Source organism: Pelmatolapia mariae, linkage group LG1 (assembly GCF_036321145.2).
Source record: "Pelmatolapia mariae isolate MD_Pm_ZW linkage group LG1, Pm_UMD_F_2, whole genome shotgun sequence".
Taxonomy (NCBI): domain Eukaryota; kingdom Metazoa; phylum Chordata; class Actinopteri; order Cichliformes; family Cichlidae; genus Pelmatolapia; species Pelmatolapia mariae.
This window is the reverse complement of record NC_086227.1, coordinates 22,030,787-22,051,485: the sequence shown is the minus strand read 5'-3', so window position 1 is coordinate 22,051,485 and position 20,699 is coordinate 22,030,787. Positions and strand designations below refer to the sequence as shown.

General features: G+C 41.5%; 1 protein-coding gene across 3 annotated transcripts in view; it reads left to right on the top strand.

The window, feature by feature from the left end:
• Positions 1-20,243, top strand: part of zfhx3b (zinc finger homeobox 3b) — a 170,713-nt gene extending 150,470 nt beyond the window's left edge. For all 3 annotated transcript variants that reach the window (XM_063475620.1, XM_063475604.1, XM_063475612.1), the window contains 5 exons: positions 2,501-2,637; positions 3,212-3,412; positions 6,569-6,692; positions 7,080-12,605; positions 13,117-20,243. In XM_063475620.1, coding sequence (XP_063331690.1) covers positions 2,501-2,637; positions 3,212-3,412; positions 6,569-6,692; positions 7,080-12,605; positions 13,117-14,861 — 7,733 coding nt within the window. In that variant the 3' untranslated portion in view covers positions 14,862-20,243. The remainder of the gene's footprint in view (positions 1-2,500; positions 2,638-3,211; positions 3,413-6,568; positions 6,693-7,079; positions 12,606-13,116) is intronic.
• The last annotated feature ends 456 nt before the right edge of the window (positions 20,244-20,699 follow it).

The window sequence follows — 20,699 nt, the reverse complement described above, 5'->3', positions numbered from 1 at the left end:
TGCAGTGCTGTAGGAAATATAGATAGCTGTGTGTCCTTAAGGAAAAAGTGTTACTATTAAATACAATTATGAAGCCATATCCTAAAATGTTGGGGTGCTGTGTAAAAAGGTTTATTTTAATTGAAAATAGTACAAAAGACATATTTTTGATAATTTTCAATTATCAAAAATATAGATAATTGAAATGTGAAGGTGACCGGAGATGATCACCCCCTCTTTTTTTCTTCTTTTTTTTTCTCCTTGAGAGATGAGTTCAGGGGAAGTAGGAGTGGACTGAAGTGGAGTTGAGGATGAATTGGTGAGGACAGTGCCATGACTGAGAGGTTAATGTCAGGGAATGGGAGGTTCCTTTTGTTTAACATTCCCTTTGTTTATTGGCGGATGTGTTTAATAGGATTGACTGTGACTGGACCCTAATAGGGTCTCCTTTGCTGATCCCGGTGTCTCTGGGAGATCTTGCAGCCTGCTCTGGCCAAAACCAGGTCCCCCACTGGGTAATCAGCTCAACTGCCCTCATCCTGATTGGAGCTGACATTTTAATGTCTGGAGCAGGAGCGTGGTCAGCCCTGCTTAACCTGACCCCCTGCCAAACCGACCCTCCCCTACCAATGCCCTCTGTTCTCAATTTGCCCTTCCAGGACTGTACAAATCAGAGCAAATTTAACTCTTTATGGGCTTGTTAGGGGTTCAGTGAGACAACTCCGATACTTTCACCATGAATTCTTTCCACTGGTGACAAAGTGGGGTGCGACTGCAGCTCCCCCTATACAGGCTCTATGTGGATTTAGCTCCTCTCTGAACCCACGCTAAACCGCTCAACTACAGTCGTGACTCTCTGTGCACCACCTCTAGTTTCTCCTTTCCTTCATGAAGTGGAGTAGTCTAAAGTGGTTTGCAGGCGATGTTGTGTGAGGCCTTGCTGTACAGAAATTGTATTTTGGTGATGTTAGCGTTGTTTGCATTCAAAGTTTATATATGGATAGATAGGATTGCAGTGGAAATCACATGACATTTCCATACACCAACACGGAACAATCCAAAAACATGCAATACATAAAAACATACAATACAGACAGACATTTCCATTGCGCCTTAGGGATGTTTTGGCCAGACTGTTTGGACCTATTTTTGTTGAGGGGAAAGAAAGGGCAATAGCACCGTGGAGATGGCAGCACTTTAAAAGAGGAGGAAAGCGGATGCCTGTCGCCACTCGCAGTAGTGTTTGCTTTGCTCTTAACACGGTCCCGATAAATGCATTGCAGACTTGGTAATGCAGTTCGCAACAATTTACTGTCTGTTGTTACTGTCTTTGTGTTTGGCTCGGAGGCATTTCCAAAACAACCAACAAGCCAACTTTGAACCAACATTCAAAGTAAATCCAAAGAATGCAGTAAGAAGAATTGCCAACCAATTCAGAATGGCTGTAGCACATTTTGTGAGCACCAAAGTGTAGTTTTATCTTGTAAACATACTTAGGTATGACTAATCATCAGTCTCATGCCGTCATTGTATCTAGCGGCGGGTTTTTTGTTTGTTTGTTTTTTTATCTTTGAAAGCTTTTTTGTTAAATGAGAGCTTGTTATCTTATGCATCCAAACTTTGGGCGTAGTGTCAGCATTTTGTCAATGCTTTAAGAAAAGGTTTTCCCATGTTGCTGCTCCATTTTCCTCTTTGTCACAGACTAATCGCGCAACCTACAATGCGCTGAAGACATTTGGTAGCAGAAATACAAAAAATCTTATTGGAACAAAACAGCTGATAAGATTTCCCGGCTTTGCTTGATTGAAATCTTCCATAAAACGGTGTGATCACTCCTTAAATACATTTTCTTTTGAGGCAAAACTGTGACTTAATGGATAGGTACCTGAATTAAAACTCCCCCCTCAGCTCTCTTTATGCAGTTTGTCTATGAAAGCACAAAAAGTATGGTTTAAGCCAAAAAAAAGATAAACGTGTTATTTTCTTGTTGCACTTGTTTTTTCACCATCCAAATATTGCAATATTAATGCCATATAACAAAAATCATACTGTAATATATATTTTGCATTGCGTCAAATTTGACAGTCACATGTATGTTGCACACGAGTTCTCATGGACTGAAGGGTAATCACGGAAAGAGTCAGTGTTTAGAGTAGTTTAATACTGATTTGGATCATCAGCCTTCTCTCTGTGGAAGAAAGACTTTGTATGTCTTGTCTCAGGTTTTGAACCTCATATGGACTGAAATTGTGGGGGTATGAAACCTAAATCTGCAACCTGCAGAAAGCTAATATTTTTATTAGCACTTTCCAGTGTTGTATAATATTCTTACAAGCCAACACTGAAGGAGACATTAATCGCTCAGCAGCACAGCAGCAGCAGCAGATTTGGAAGACAAAATGTGAATAATGTTTGTTGTAACAACAACCCCTCTGCTCATTTACCATTAAATGCACTTATATTATAATTAAAAACTCTCCTCCTTGTTTGCGTGTGTCTTTGTGAATGTGTCTCTCTTCAGCTTTGTCCGGCCACTTGGAACGGCACCAGTCAGGTTCCCCAATTCCTTCCAAAAGGCCCTCTTCACGGTCAGAGGCCTCAGATAGCCCACTCTCCTCGAAACGACCCAGGACAGCTGAGAAGGGTGCTGCGGAGCAGGTGAGAGTTCCACACCACAGTATTTTGTGAATATTGATGCCCTCAGATGTTCATAAAACTATTTTCCAGACTTTGAATTAGAGGTTTCTTGCTAAAGGTTATATCATCCTTAATTACCAAGCCCTCATTAAAAGTCTAAAACTTGCACATCATTTAAAAAAAAAGTACAAAAATATACTAATAATTTTCAGTTGGTTATCTCACCGACCTTTTTTATATTATGCAGAAATCTTCTTTTCAAATATACTCAAAATTATATTAGGCTTCCTGCTGCAGTTGCGCTGCTAATTGTGTATAAGGTGGAAAATCAATATAGTATTTGACAGATGAGAGCACTTTGAAGTGGGTGCCAGGACTCAGTGGTGCTTGGTATTACACACTTGTCTGTGATCAGAGGGATCTGCCTGCTTCAGGGAAGAGGCCCCCACTCTATCCCTGATCCACCGCTTCTCTTCAAGCAGGCCCACCATGATCAGTGCACCCATTTCACCCCATTAACTCTTTGTGGATCTGTGTTTCCTCTCCTCTCGCCTCCCTGTCTCTCTTCCTCTGTTCTGTCTTTACTTTCACCCAGATGTACCAGTGCCCGTACTGCAAGTTTACCAACACGGATCTGAATCGCCTCAGAATGCACGTGATGACACAGCACTCTGTCCAACCCATGTTACGTTGCCCGTTGTGCCAGGACATGCTCAACAACAAGATCCACCTGCAGTTTCACCTCACACATCTCCACAGCGTGGCACCCGACTGCGTTGATAAGCTCATTGCCACAGTGAGTTCTGTATTCGGTGCATTTTGCATGTGGTTGGACACAGCAGGGGTTTATTACCATGTCTCTCCTTATTTCAATAATCTTTATTTTTCCAGGTATATTGAAATTGGCTTCTCTTTTGTTAGGGTGGCATTCATTAGCTTGACTATAGGAGTATTTATTTATTACTTTGGTCATTTAGCATTTAGCTCTGCCATAGCATTAGCATACAAGTTTACTACAGCAGCTGAGGAAAATAAGTGGATGAAAAAAAAAATGTCCTTCCAACTTTCGCAAGCTTTATTGCATGTATAGCACCTAGTTTTATTCCAGTTTTCTATCCACACAGACCAATCTCTCGGAGTGTTATTATCTCCACATTCTTTTATACTTAGTGGTGAAGGCAAGAAAGCAACCGCTAATCAAAGCTCTAGGTCGAGAGTATTGCTACCTACTTATATTATGGCCAGTCAGGGGACAAGCAGTGTGTCAGGTGAAGGACTGTGGTAAGGATTCATTATTGTCGAAAAGAATAGCAACTCACTGCTAATGAATCCCCTTCCACTGAAATGCCTCTGTATCTGTGTCATTCTTGCCCTCACTGCTCTAAATTGCGAGCACTCAGTCAACACAAAGAATGCTGTTAATTGTGTAATGGCTACAGGCAATCCCATTGGCTTGCTGCAAATCATCAAACCTTTTAAGATGCATACTTTTCTTCTGTTTTTTTTTTTCTTCTCTCTTCATTGTCTTAATGTACCCATCATCAGAAAGGCTTTTCCAGCTCTCTTCTAATCAAAGTCATCTGGGGAGGGGAGCTTGTAATCGGTTTTTGTGTTTTTTAATCATTTCAAGATGAGCGGGTCTCTTAGCTCCCAGTTCATTTATTAGTTCACTGACATTATTGCCATGTCTATGATCACCTGTGTGCCAGTCAAAACAAGGCCTTTTACAATTTGTGGTGAAACAAATGTGACACTGCTTAATCAAAATATAATGAACAGTCAAACCACTTCATGAAATTTTAATAAAACCAACTGAAATGTTGTTATTCACCACTAATCTGACTAAGTTACAGCTTATGGAGTTCTTTTTTTGTTGTTGTTTTTGTTTTGTTTTGTTTTTTTAAACGCAAGTGTGCACTCTCAGTATTATCAGGGAAAAGATTTGGCTGGTTTGTACCATGAGCCCTGAAATCTTTACCTGCCGCAGTGCACTGGTACTTACTTTTGTACCTATGCAAAAAATTTCGTCGCATCTTTTAATGCTCATCAAGGAGAAATAAAATTTTATTATCCCCGTTTTTATGTAAATCACTGAGCAAACCTTTTTTCTCTTCTATCTTGTGAAGCTAAATAGCTTGCTGGACAATCAGCGAATAAAACATTGCTCTGTCTGCTGCCTAACCATCTTCATCTCCCATCCAGAAAGTAAATGGCAAGCACATTAGTATGGTAGACGGCAGTATTTATTTCTTTTATAGAGGTAGTAATGTACTGAACCACTACAAGAAGAGATAGAACAGAGGTAATATAACACACATTAAAGCCAGCACCTTTTTATAACTAGCGAATGCAGATAGAAAGGTACTTTATCTTTTTCACATGTCTACTGAGAGGAGCCTGATTAATTTTGAAATAGGTGACTTTTATTTCTTGCCAAGCATGCATAATGATGCATTCACTCTAACAACCTTCATCCCTTCGTCCACTTATCGTCTTTCCTTTCCTTTCAGTTAATTTCCTTTCTTTTGCACGTCTGTAATGCTTTTCCCTGACATTCAGTGGATGGATGGATGAATGGATGGATGGATGGATGGATGGATGGATGGATGGATAGATGTAAAGAGATGATAGATAGAAAACTATATGTATAATATATACATACTCCTCCAATCCTCCCTCTCTGATTTTATGTCTCATTTTCTGTCTGTGGAAGATAGGGGTAATGAAAATAATTGTGCTTCATTAATTCGGAGTCTGACTGGATGATAGCCATTTTGAACTATGTTTGGCAATTAGGCTGTCCAAATTAAAAGTGACCTTGGGATACTCTGCTCTTGCCTCTAATCGCCTAATGAAGCAGTTGTCTAGAAACAGTCCACTTTGTAATGTAAATTTTTTTAAGCGTTTCTATGCTGGTTGCACTAATTTTCTATGTTTCATTTTTAAGAAATAAAGAGGTAACACAAACAAAGACGGGAATGTGTGGATGTCTTCTGGTAAATGTGTGACCACAGTTGTCATATAGTGTTTGACTTTGGGATATAAAGGATTACACCAGACCTCAAAAATCCTGTTGCTTCAGGGCAGATTCTGCTCTATTTCGATCTCACCCAGAGGTTATATGACATGCTACGGTACTTTCAGTTGTGTTCTCACTGTTATTAGAGGAGTAATTAGAAAGCATACAGAATATGTTCTGTGTATAGACCAACATTTATACTTGGGGCTCAGCAATATGCAAGATCCCTTTTCTCTTTCGTGTCCCTTATGCAAGGCACCTTTAATTGGTATTACTTGAAAGAACTACCAATAAAAAGTCTTAATATAGAGGCAACGCAGAAGGAAAAATGGGAGAGGTGATGTAAACTGAAATGCAACTCGTAGACTGAAGATTATTACTCTGTTTGTAAAGTTAATTGAAAAAAGGCTAACAAAGGTAGAGTCTTATTACTAAATTAAACTCTATGGAATATTGCTCAGTGGTGACCTGTTTAATGAGAATGTTTAATGAAGTGTCAGGTTTGGGGGTGAAGAGGGGCAATCAGAGGGCGAAATATGAGCTAAGTTAGGGGAGAGCAGCAAGAATAAACAGATGTTGTGCAATCAGTTACTCATGATTGACTATAACCCTCTGAGACCAGGGGGAACCTAGGTTCATCTTTCTACTTTATTAGTATGTACTGTGTTTTGTTAAGTAATTAGCAAACAAAAACACTAGTGCTCAAGAAATCTATCTCATTTCTTGAGGGATCACGCAAAAGTAGCCTTTCTTCTGTCATGGATATATGTGGGGGACTGGAGAATGTATATGTGTGTATGTATATATGTAAGTAGCTAAGTAACGTCTTTGTGTATCCTCTTGTTTGTGTCAGTATTCTTTCATGTAGTCGTTTAAACTAAGAGATGACATTACCTCACCTGTTTGCTCATTCCTTTACAATTGTTTTTCCAGGTGACGACAACTGAAGCACTACCAGCAAGCATGTTCATACCTGTGCCGAGTCCAGACAGAGAGCCGCAGAGCACCCCTCATGCTACATCCAACTCTAACGCTGAAGATACAAAGAAGCAAGCTGGTTAGTATCTGTTTGTTAAAAGCTATGTGTTCTGTAGTGAGCATATTAATGCAATTGGTGTATATTAATGAGATTCAGCTACATTCTACAACCTTATACCTGTGTATTTACACTTTGGAAAAGTCAGTATTTATTGCATAGGCTGGAAAAAATTGTTATTACTGAAGCATTTCACAATTTTGGCCTGCATTCACACCAACACATTATGAAAGATTGTTGGTGTTTGCAGGTTTTGTAATTAGTCAGTTCTTGGCTTGTTTGTTTTTTTGGCACCTTTCCATGCCACTAACACACTGAATGTCCTTTATTGATATTACTGGAAAAATTCCACTCAGCAAATGTAGAATCTGATGAATGGCTATCTTCTCTTGACTTATTTATTCACAGATGCATCAGATGCTGATCCAGAAAAAGGGGTGTCACTCCCTACTGAAATAGCTGAAGCTCGCAAGTCACCTCTGGAAGATCAACAATCAGAACGGGAGGATGCCACGGGATTCCTGTGCTGGAAGAAAGGCTGTAATCAAGTGTTCAAGACCTCTAACTCCCTACAAATGCACTTCAATGAGGTTCACAACAAAAGGCACCAATTGCCTGTTTCAGATCGGCATGTCTACAAGTACCGCTGCAACCAGTGTAGTCTGGCCTTCAAGACTGTGGAGAAATTACAACTCCATTCACAATATCATGTGATCAGGGCAGCCACCATGTGCTGTCTTTGCCAGCGAAGCTTCAGAACACTACAGGCGCTGAAGAAGCATTTAGAAACCAGCCACCTGGAACTGAGTGAAGCTGACATCCAGCAGCTGTATGGGGGATTATTGATGAATGGTGACATTATGGCAATGGGTGATCCAAGCCTTGGTGAAGAACATGGAAGTCTGGGAGAGGATGACAAAGATGGAGATGAAAGTGATCCAGAGGAAAAACAAAGCCCGACAGGCAGTGACTCTGGCTCACTGCAGGAAGATTCTGGATCTGAACCTAAACGTGCATTGCCATTCAGAAAGGGCCCTAACTTTACGATGGAGAAATTCCTGGATCCATCTCGTCCTTTTAAGTGCACTGTATGCAAAGAGTCTTTTACACAGAAGAACATCCTTCTGGTTCATTACAACTCTGTCTCCCACCTACACAAGGTGAAGAGGGCTCTTCAGGAGTCTACTACTGGTCAACCTGAGCCTACCAGCAGCCCTGACAACAAGCCATTCAAGTGCAGCACTTGTAATGTGGCATATAGCCAGAGTTCAACTTTGGAAATCCACATGCGCTCTGTTCTACACCAGACCAAAGCTAGGGCAGCCAAACTTGAGGCAGCAGGGGGGATCACTAGCTCTGCAAGTGCAACTGGTTTAAGCAGTGGAGGATCCGGCATGAGCACATCAACATCAAGTCCAAGCCCAGCCAGCAACTCAAACACTAGCTCCACCAACCACAGCTCTTCTGGGAGTCAGGCAGCCCAGAATATTCTAGGAGGAAACCACACAAGCCAGACTCACAACACTGAAAACCAGGGAAATTCCTCGATGAGCTGCCACTCCTCACCATCTGAGAACCACGAAGTGAAAAAGTCCAAATTTTCAGACATTCTCTCTGCAAGGGGGCAACAGCAACAGCTTCAGCAGCAACAGCAATTGGCTCAGGCTCAAGCCCAAGCTCAAGCACAGCTTCAACAAGAGCTCCAGCAGCAAGCTGCTCTTCTACAGTCGCAGCTGTTCAACCCAGCACTTCTGCAGCACTTCCCAATGACAACTGATGCACTTCTGCCTCTGCAGCAGCAGCAGTTGCTGTTTCCTTTCTACATCCCTGGAGCAGAATTTCAGCTAAATCCTGAGATCAGCATCAGCAGCTCAGCACTTGGCTTAGCTGGATCCCCCAGCTCTTCTTTGCTTGAAGATCTTAAAAACTCAGCCCAACAGAGTTGCTTGCAGCAGCAATTGATGCACCACCACCTTCAGCAGCAACAGCAGCAGCAACAGCAACAACAACAGCAGCAGCAGCAACAGCAGCAGCAACAACAATCACACTTGCAGGTTCAGAGCCAAATGGCGTTGCTGCAACAGAGTGCATCACTCCTCCAACAGGCTGAATTAAAGCAGAAACCTCCCTCCTCTCAGAATGACAAGGACAGAGAAATACAAAGGGAGAGGGATGCAAGCGAAAAAAATGAGGACTATGTAAATAAGGATTCTGCAGACAGCAGGCCAAAAGAAAGGGATAGTCAGCATATTTCAATAAACATAAACCATGATACTGGCTTGCCTCCACCAAGGATTGCTTCAGATGCTCGAGGAAATGCAACTAAAGCCCTGCTGGAAAATTTTGGGTTTGAGTTAGTAATTCAGTACAATGAAAATAAACAGAAAGCTCAGAAAAAGACAGCTGGACCTTCTGGATCAAGTGGTCCAGGTGGAATAACAAGAGTCATAGATCCCATTGGGGGATTGGAGAAGCTGGAATGTGAAGCCTGTGGCAAGCTGTTTTCAAACATACTGATTCTGAAGAGTCACCAGGAGCATATCCACCAGGCTTTCTTTCCATTCCGATCCCTTGAGAGGTTTGCCAAGGAATACAGAGAACATTATGATAAGCTCTACCCACTGAGACCGCCTACACCAGAGGCTGCTCCAGCTCCACCACCTCCCCCTCCTCCACCCCCACCTCCTCCTCCACCCCAAAGAGCTCCCACACCAAATATACCTGTGTCTAATGCCTCACTCACACCTCCAACCGTGCCACCTCCACAGGCACCAGTTCCAATGACACAAATACCCATGCCAATGGATTTGCCGCTCTTCTCCCCACTTATGATGCAGCCCATGTCTCTTCAGTCCCTGCCTACTCAGTTGCCTCCCCAGTTGCCGTCTGTTGAGCCAAGCCTGGCCTCAGACCTGGCCCAACTCTACCAACAGCAACTGACACCAGCCATGCTGCAGCAGAACAAGAGACCACGGACACGCATCACCGACGACCAGCTTAGGGTCCTACGACAGTACTTTGATATCAACAATTCACCAAATGAGGACCAGATCAAAGAGATGGCAGACAAGTCAGGGCTTCCACAAAAAGTGATAAAGCACTGGTTCAGAAACACCCTTTTCAAAGAAAGGCAGCGCAATAAAGACTCGCCTTACAATTTCAACAATCCACCAACAACAACTCTGGAAGACACTAAAATTGATTCCAAACCTCCTTCTCCTGAACCTCAGAAACACGAATACTATGGAAGCAAGAGATCATCCAGGACTAGGTTTACTGACTACCAGCTAAGAGTTCTGCAAGATTTCTTTGATGCCAATGCTTATCCTAAAGATGATGAATTTGAACAGCTCTCAAACCTTTTGAGCCTCCCCACCCGTGTTATTGTTGTGTGGTTCCAAAATGCGCGTCAGAAAGCAAGGAAGAATTATGAAAATCAAGGTGATGGAGGGAAAGATGGTGAAAGAAGAGAACTGTCAAACGACCGATACATTCGTACATCTAACCTGAACTACCAGTGCAAGAAATGTAGTCTCGTTTTCCAGCGTATATTTGATCTAATAAAACACCAAAAGAAGCTGTGTTACAAAGATGAAGATGAGGATGGACAGTATGACAGCCAAAATGAGGATTCAATGGATTTTTCCCATGAATGTTACACTCCCTCTGGGTCTTCCTGTCACACCCCAATGCCCTCCTCTTCGAGTCTCTGCCCACTTCCACCCACAACTTCAGCATTCTCACACCTCCCTTCCACCGAGAAAGAGGAGGCATCACCAGCAACCACCTCAAACCTCTATGATGAGAAGCCCAAGCAGTTACCAGAAATAACCGCTGATCCGCGAGAAAACCAAACCTCCATTAAGCAGGAAATTGTGCACCAACCTCAATCTGAGGTACAACACCAGAGACCACAGAGAGAAGAGAAGATCCAAAATGTTTCTAAGCCCTCCAAGCATTCAACTCCTTCCTTTTCTCAGCAGCAACAGCAGAGTGGTCTGTCAGCCTCACAGACAAGCCAGCCTTCATCACAAAGCTCTCACATGGGCCTCAATCCACACTTGACCTCTGCCACACAACAACTGGCACAGCAGATGATCCCATACCAGTGTGAGCAGTGCAAAATTGGCTTCCCTTCCTTTGAGCACTGGCAGGAACACCAGCAATTACACTTCCTTTCTGTGCAAAATCAATTCATCCACCCGCAGTTCCTCGACCGTCCAATTGACATGTCTTTCATGCTTTTTGATCCTAGCAATCCTCTCCTGGCAACCCAGCTAATCTCTGGGATGCCACAAATTCCAAGCAGCTCTGCCACCTCTCCGTCCACCCCAACCTCCACTATGAACTCCCTGAAAAGAAAGTTAGAGGAGAAAGCTAGCACTAGTCCAGGAGAAAACGATAGCACAAATAGTGGAGAAGAGCCACAGCGAGACAAGAGGCTTAGAACCACCATCACACCTGAACAGCTAGAGATCTTATATCAGAAGTATTTATTAGATTCTAATCCTACGCGTAAAATGCTTGACCACATTGCTGTTGAGGTGGGTTTGAAAAAGAGAGTCGTGCAAGTGTGGTTCCAGAATACCAGAGCCAGAGAGAGAAAAGGCCAGTTTAGAGCTGTTGGGCCAGCTCAAGCTCATCGTAGGTGTCCTTTTTGTCGAGCTCTTTTTAAAGCAAAGACTGCCCTTGAAGCACACATTCGCTCTCGTCACTGGCATGAAGCCAAACGTGCTGGATATAATTTAACTCTCAGCGGTATGTTACCTGAGCAGGAGAACATGCAAATAAAAATGGATGCTCTTGATACATCAGGTTACTCCCAGCTACCCTCTACTACAAACAGTGATGGACAAAGCTCCTCCATGTCACCCATGAACAAAGGCTTGGACTTGTCTCCAAGGGGTCTACTGAGCCCTTCGTCCATCAAAGTTGAAGGAATGGAAGACTTTGAGAGTGCCACCATGTCCTCTATGAACCTGAACTTTGATCAGAGCAAACTCGATAATGATGACTGCTCTTCTGTGAATACAGCCATTACAGACACAACCACAGGTGATGAGGCTAATGCTGATAATGACAGTGCTGATGCAAAGCACAGCCAAAATAGTGGCGATTACCTGTCTAAGTCTGGGGGCACAGCTCCCATCCTTGAAAATGATGACCAGATGTCCTCGGGACTAGTAAGCCCTGCAACAAGCTTTTATGCTAAGGACTATGATAATGAAAATATGATTGACCACAGTGAGACGTCCAGTCTGGCTGACCCCTGCTCACCAAGTCCTGGAGCCTCTGGTAGCAGGAGCCTTGAAGGTGGAGATAGACCTGGCCAAAAGCGCTTCCGAACCCAGATGACTAACCTCCAGCTGAAAGTGTTAAAATCCTGTTTTAACGACTACAGGACACCTACCATGCTGGAATGCGAGGTACTTGGCAATGACATTGGACTTCCAAAGAGAGTGGTTCAGGTGTGGTTTCAAAATGCTCGCGCAAAGGAGAAAAAGGCAAAGCTCAATATGGCCAAGCACTTCGGAATAAATCAGACGTCTTACGAGGGGCCGAAGACTGAGTGCACTTTGTGTGGTGTTAAATATAGCGCTCGCCTCTCTGTTCGTGATCACATTTTCTCCCAGCAACACATCTCTAAGGTGAAGGATACCATTGGCAGCCAGATTGATAAAGAGAAAGAGTACTTTGACCCAGCTACTGTCCGCCAACTTATGGCCCAGCAAGAAATGGACCGCATTAAGAAGGCCAATGAAGTTTTAGGATTGGCGCAGCAACAGGCCATGCAGCAGCAGGGGATGTTTGATAACCCTGCAATGCAGGCTTTAAATCTCCAGTCGGCCTATCCAAATCTGCAAGGCATCCCACCTGTCCTTTTACCAGGGGTTGGCAGCCCCTCTCTTCCCAGCTTTAACTCATCTAATTCAGGTACGTCACTATTTGGCATTTTTTCACTACTAACATTTCAGGTTTAGAGTTGCAGATGGGTTTTCTCAACTAAACTAATTTAATAAATGATCATCCATTGCTGCAGGAAGTACTGTGTATTTCCAGGCATCAGATCTAACTATGAATCAGTCTGCCACATATATTCATTAACACTGATGCAAATATATCTGACATAATTTAATGATCTTTGCCATTGTTGCTATTGTTGTGCTATTATGTATCCAACCTGTCTCAAATGCTAACACTTAAGCTTTAGGCCAGAAAATACCACAAAGTACAAGGCTTTGATTTTGTGATATTTGTAGTCATTTCACAAAGCTTTTTATGATTCACATAAATATAATCGTTTGCCTCTTTTGTATCACCTTTCAGTATTGTTTAATTAATTAGTTTTGTTACAGCTGAATAATCTTTTAAAAAGGCACTGCACTACCATGAAATAAAAACCTATTAAGTCTTATTTTCTTGTCTGTATTTGACAAATTTGCAGCTTTAACTCCTCCAAAACCTTCAAACCTCCTGAACATGCCTGGTGCCAGTGTTCCCTCACCTAGCCTCCCCACGTCTGGATTGCCCAACAAGCCTCCCTCCTCATCGTCTCTCACTGCATCCAGCCCAGCCCAGACCAACACGTCTACTTCCCACTCAAACCCCACCTCCAATTCCACGTCCTCAACCAGTCAGTCGCGACCTGAACCCCCCAAAGAACGAGATGCTGAGAGAGTAAAAGAGAAGGAGAAGGCCAAGGAAAAGACAGAGAAGCCCTCAACTCCATCATCAACTGGAAGCACCCCCGCCCCTTCCACTTCTGCTGCCAGCGCCAAAAAGGAGAAACCCGACACAGCTGTTCCTGCCACTTCTATGCCCACACCTGGAATGGAGTATGTGGTAGATCCTGCCCAGCTTCAGGCCCTCCAGGCTGCTTTGGCATCAGATCCCACAGCTCTCCTCACAAACCAGTTTCTACCCTACTTCATGCCTGGCTTTTCTCCATATTATACCCCTCAGATTCCTGGGGCTCTACAAGGGGGCTACCTGCAACCAATGTATGGTATGGAAAGTCTCTTCCCTTACAACCCAGCATTGTCACAAGCACTGATGGGCCTGTCTCCAGGGTCCCTACTGCAGCATTACCAGCAATATCAGCAGAGCTTGCAGGAGGCACTACAGCAGCAGCAGCGGCAGCTTCAGCAGATCCAGCAACCCAAGGCGAGCCAAACTTCAGTTCCCCCTCAAACCTTGGGGGATCGCAAAGATTCTGCCAAAGATCCAGCGAAATCAGAGGAGCAAAAGGGCAATCCACAAAGTGAACCTCCCACGTCCTCCTCGTCCTCTTCCTCCTCGTCCTCCTCCTCCTCTTCTCATACTACAGTACCCTCCGAGCAAAATGAGATGGATGGCAAAGCTGTGGACACCCATCTAGACCAGTATATCGTCCCCAAGGTGCAGTATAAACTGGCATGCCGCAAGTGTCAAGCTGTTTTCACCAAGGAAGAAGCGGCTATTACCCACCTTAAATCGAACTGCTTTTTCGGTCAGTCTGTGGCAAACCTGCAAGAGATGTTGCTGCGTGTCCCCGGTGGCGTAGGTGTAGGGGCTGGAAGTCTCTATGACTGCCTGGCTTGTGACACTACGTTGGATGGGGAGAAAGCACTCAGTCAACACCTGGAATCGGCATTGCACAAACACAGAACAATCAAGAGATCGGTCAGAAATGCCAAAGAGCACGCTACTAGTTTATTACCTCACTCTTCAGCCTGCTTCCCCAATCCTAACACCGCATCTACCTCGCAGTCTGCCACTCATCCCATCAGCAGCCCTCCTCCCCCGCCAACAACATCAGCCACCATGCCATCCTCTGCTGTCTCCTCATCTTTGTGCTCCTCCTCTACTACCCAACTCAACACCACAGCTGCCGGAAAACCCTGGCCCCAGGCCCCTTTCCCCAGAGCTTTAGCTGGGAAGCCCAATGCTAGTCCCTCCTCTTCTTCCTCCTCTTTTCCTCCAGTGTCCTCACCTTCAACGGTTACCTCAAGTTCATTGAGCACCTCAGGAGTTCAGACCTCGATACCAACAGACGTCTTTACCGACGAGTCTGACTCTGACAGCAGTCAGAAGTCAGCAAACAGGCTGGGCAGGACGGCGGAGGAGCCGCAGCAGCCTGGCTTTGTCAAAGACAGTAATAGTTGTAGTAGTAATCTTGCTAGTGTAGGAACAGACTCCATCAGATTGTAAAAGAGCTTTCAGTGATGGACGATATTTAAAAAAAACTCCCTAAAAGACAAAAAAAAAAAAATCCAAAAATTAAAAAAAACCATAAAAAGCAGCAATGTTAAAAATACATTAAAAGTATACAAACCAATTTCAGAAAAAGATGTGTAAAGACTAACTGCAATTCCAAAGCTTGTAACCAAAAATTTAAATGTTAGTGGATTGTTTTCCCATATCAACATGCTGGTTTTCATTTTTGTATTTCTTTGTTTTTCTTTTGTTTTTGTTTTAACTCAACCGAAACGCACCGATCAGCCACAACATTAAAACCACCTGCATTAAATTGTGTATGCCCCATTGTACCAGCGAAATAGTTTATGACCCATCAGGGCACGGACACTTGACCCTTCGGTGTGTCCCGTGGTTTCTGGTACTGGGATGTCGGCTGCAGACTGGGATTGCGTTGAGGTCCGGGGAGGTTGAAGGCCAGGTTAACGCCTTAGGTTCTTTGTCGTGTTCCTTAATCCTGCTGTGCGGTTGGTCAAAATACCATCCGCATGAATGCCAAGGTTTCCCAGCATCACACTGTAACGAGGTGAACAATATCTTTTTTTTAATCAGCTGTCAGTGTTTTTAATGTCGTGGCTAATCTGTGTACAGGCATACTAATATGTGAGAACCGAAAAAGATCGCTGCAGTTACGTTTTGGGTAATGGTGGAGGAATGCTGTACTGTATGGCAATGGACTGCCTCAAAGTTGACAGATGGCCCAAGAACCCTTTTGAAGAAATGCAAGTCAACGAGCTGTCCCTTTGTTTTGTAATAATTTCTACTTAATAGCACAGCCACAAAAAGCCAGTATGTACTGTATGGGAGAATAGTCTATCAGTTTTCTTGCTATTTAAGCATTCAGATACCAATGGCTTGCAAAAGTGAAAGAATAATGTAATGTCTATTTTATTCTCAGGTCAACAGCTCACAGATGTTTTTCTGTTACAGAAATTCATGTTTTCACCTTGTGTTTCCAACAGGAGATGAGCATTATTATTGTTTTCTTTCTGAACTTGATTTACTAATAGAAAGTTTAAGTTGAATTAAATTTTGATAAGGCATTGTTTCTGGGCATTCAAATAGGGTCAAACGATTTGCTGATTTCAATATCAGAAATCCTTTCAAAGTGGGGAAGTTACAGTCCCGATTATCCCATACAAAGAAAGCATTGCAGACGTGATAACGGGCGATGAATAGTTTTAATTAAAAAAGAAAAAAGAAAAAAAAGAATCAGCCTTCTGTATTTATGATAGATACAAGCATTTTTGGTGTTAAGTAGAATGTTGCATTGGAAACGAATTTAAACAGTATGGTAGGTTGGAGGAAAAAAAAACCTTTATGTACATTTAGCTTTTGTATTGTCCAATTTTATGACACTTCATTTGATGTTGTCTTGGTCATTCCGATAGTCTAGATTATGGACAGGTAATTTATCGAAACTTTATTTCTGTCTTATTCTTAACTTCTTGGGAAACATGAACCCAAATGCCCCTCCTGACAAGGCAGGATCCTCTTTTAGCATTATTTAAATTTTATGATTTGGTTGGTATTGCTCTAACCAAAATGAAAAAGATAATGGGTGAAATATTGAAAGTTTTATTTAATTTAATTTTTGTGTTACCTTTGTGCACTTATCACTGTCTGACTCCTATTTTTCACTCTTCGTTTTCCTCTCTCGGCACTTATTTTTCTCTCTCGCTCTCCTGTGTTTGTAGATATGTATACAAAGCAGGTCTTTTGTTCTTCATGTAGTTTGGCTACGGTCTTTTTTTTTTTTCTTTTTTTTTTGACATTTTTGTTGTCATAAGTGAAAATGAAAAAAGAATACTAATAATAATTCTCACGCTTTAAGACAAAAAGAAAATCCAAAGACTAAACACTTTCACCATTGGTGCATAAAGATGAGAAAAGAGGGTTCTTTATACTTGAGAATTTGTTGCTGTTTTTAGAGGAAAGAAACAAAGTTTTAAAAGATAAAGGAGTACGCATCAGAGTTGCCGATTCTGCTTCTTTGCAAGCAAACAGGTGGCTTTTTTACGTAAATACCAAAAACCAAAAAGGGCCCTTGTCCTTGCATTGTGGAGTAGCACCGTTACAGAGCCATTGCAGTTTGTAAGATAGAGGTTATTAATCTTTGTTTGACTTTTGTCACATTCAAATGTCAATTTTTTTAAGAAAATGTATAAGGTCTGGTCTTCAAGGACATACGTTTTGCTGCTAATGTAGAATTTTGAGGAAAAAAAGAGTACCTAGATGCATGCTCATTTTGCTTTTGGCTAAGCTTTAAAACAAACAATAAACCAATTTCTTGCCTCTGCAACACCTTTTTTTTTTCTTGTTGCAAAAACGGAACTTTGAAGACTGTGAATATATGTTCCAAAGGACATTTTGCCGATTTTCTTTTTTTTTGAATAGACCAATGTTTAAAGCCAATGATCTATAACGTTTGTAAAGAACAGTGCATTCCAAATATCACAATGGATTTTTCTTAAGCAAGGACTGATCCTGTTTCATTTGATTGCTTTTAATTGTCACAATCTATTTTTTTCCTCATTTTTGAAGTGACTGTAAACTGTTGTGTACATTTTTTGCATCATTGGTTGCTGAAGAAAGCGACCCCCATATGTCATTTTGTGCTGGCATGGAACGTTGCTGAAAATCCCTCCATCCAGTCAAGGTTGTTGCTCACTTGTTAAGCAAGTAATAGTGGTTACCAAAAAATGTATATAATACATCTGGTACTGATGCGTCTCATAGGTTTAGTAACATTTATACCAGTCGACCTACAACTAGTCTCAGAGGGGAATAACGGCCGTTTTGCTGAGGTGCTGTCGCTCAGTCACTTGTTGCATGTGTCTGCAGGGTGCCACTTCCACACATAGATTACAGGTAGAGACATCTTCATTCCAAAGCATTATGTCTGGAAAAAGTAGGAGGTTATTTTTGAAGATGTCTCTTGTTTTCAAATTGTTAGGATGCTTTCATGTCCAAAGAAGTCACTTACTTCGTTTTGTTGCAATGGAAATGGATGTGCGTAGGTACCACGCCCTTCTCCCTTATGATATCATCATTTTAATTTTTCTTTTTTTTTTAAACCAGAACCAAGACATATTTAAATTTGTGGAGAACTACTTTTTTGGCCACTATTGTATAGTCAATATATTTTGCCCTAATGACTAAAAAGGCACAATCTCAAAGGTGTTTAAAAATGCTACATCTTGTAGAGAAATGGTATTTGGTGTTAATACTACAGCATGCTGTTGAAAGTCAGTAGATCTGGTCTGCAAACTTGCTACTTCTCAAGTCCAGTTCCCTGAAATACTGTTCACATGTGCTTTCTTGTGTTGGAAAAAAACCCACTCCTTAAGTTGTACAGTTTTTCCTCAAAATATGTTTGCTTTATTTTATTTTTCAGATAATGTCAGACATGTATTATTTTCTTAGAAGTATTTTATTTTATTTTATTTTCCGTGTATTACTTTTTATCATAAATTAACACTAGCTTTAAATTGAATTGCTGAAATTGAGAGACAAAAGCGAAAATTTTGACCTGGCCACTTTATATTCATTGTCTCAATGATACTTTTTGCTCTTTTTTTCCAAAGTGTAATCTTTTGGGCTCTTTTGTGGAAGACAGTTGAGGTCTTCACATTAGATTCAGCCAGCATGTACTCTGTATGGGTTTGTGTAAGTGTGCGTTGTACGTTTGTGCGCGTGTATGTGCGTGCGTGTCATAAGAGCCAGCATCAATTCAATTTTTTTTCTTCTTCTTTGCCTTTAATTATTATTATTTTTTGGTTATATGTTACTCACCAAAACAAGCTGAACCACGAAGCTGGATTGTGAATAACTGAAATTCAGAAAATCAAATTTAAAAGATAACGATTGGAAATGAGAACGATGATACCGAAGCACTGAGCAGTTTTTACTTTGATTGAATATATGAATGTGGCCAAAGCTTTATGCAGTTGAAACACAAAGGAAAAAAAAACGTGCCCCGGATAAGTGTATATTTTATTGCGGCACACAATGCTATTGTGGATACAGGGATCCACCTCCTTACATTTGGGATACTTGATTTTAATGGACAATTACAAGAGAGGGATAAAGACAAGGTCTTGCTGTAGAGGTCATCTTTTGCCCACTGTGAAAACGAAAGTGTACCTGTATACAGATATAGATATATTTAAAACCAAGACATCAACTGTTTGTTTTCTTTTATTTGTTTGTTTGTTTTTTGAGATGAAGAAGGAATAAAAAGAAATGATAAAGGACTCTGGGAAGCTTTGGAGATCTTGTTAGGAGGACAAGAGAGGCTCTGGGCACACAAAACTGGGCATGGGAGCCAAAGCCAGGCTCAAAACAGCTTTAAAAACCACCTCCTTATTTGATTACTGACAACTCTGTAATGCGAATGGACTCTGGAACCAATGGACGTGTGTCATACACAGAGGAAAGTCTTTAGAGGAAACTGAACTTAAGTGGCTCCAGCTGCCTCTTTCTCCTTTCTGTCTGTCCTTTATTTCTCCAGCTCTGCCTCCGCTTCTGCTCTTTGATGGACATTTTCCAAATTTCAGGACAGGATGGACAGAGATGCTTGCTTCATATCTTCCAGTTCATGTTGCTACCCGTTTCATTTCCTCGTGCTTGTCTCCGGTTGACAAGTAAAGCTCTCCAGTCAAATGGCGGCTCACCCCTCTCTCTGTTGGTTACATTATCTAAACAGAGAAATTAACAACACAGAGAGGGGATGGGTTCTCAAAGCTGTCATTCTTAAAGAGGCAGTTACACTAAGAAAAAGAAAAAAAAAAAAAAGCATATTAACCAAAATTAACAACCAAACTAACAACCAAACAACCATTTGCTCCAACTTCAAAGATGAACTGTTACTTGGAGCTCTCTGTTCCTTTTGTGACTTCTGGTGCCACAATGTTTTTTTATCCTTTTATTTTTTTTTCTTTTTTGTTTTTTTTTTCTTTTTGTTTCCTTGAATTACTCCTCCTTCGAGCCTCATAAGCATGGCTCTGTGGCTCCAGGCAGCCCATCTGAGGGTAGAAAAAAACAGCCTTGCAATGTACAAAAAAGAGCAAGTTAAACCAAAAATGTTGTTCTTGATGTCTTTTCTATACTGTAGTCTTGTTAGCTTTTTTGTTACTGTAATTATATGAAGATTTCCAAACTGTACCAAATTACATGGAAACTAACATACATACAACCACATGGAACTTCAGACTTTTAAAGAAACTTTTGTCACAAAAACTTGTTGTCCTAGTTAAGTTGATTGTAGATGGTAATTGAATATACTCCTTTGAAAATATTTCATCAAGTATGTTTCTTGCTCATTGTGATACATTAAAAAAGTATGAGCATAAAAACGCACTCGTTTGGTCTCCTTTCTGATTGTTGTGGGATTTGATTGCTTTTCTTTCAGCGGACTGCTGTTCGGCAGACCTCGGCACAAGGTTGCAAACAATTTTCATTTTCTCTTGTGTACTGAAAAGATTTATGCATCCCTTAAAATACAGACTTTTTGTTGTTTAAGAGACCATATGGATTAGATATTTGCATGAATTTCATTAAAACATAATCATCTCCTTTTGATCCCTTTTACACCAAATGACCAAAGTTTCAGTTATTTCAATAACTGTGTGTGCGTGTGGGTGGATGTTACTAATCTAAAAGTGCCATCTGACCCTAAAGGATAAATCCACAAAAAAAACGATTAACGATTAATATTTCTGTTCAGCCACTCATTCACAATTTATATAGTGCCAAATCACAATAACTCATAATAATAGTACAATAATAAAC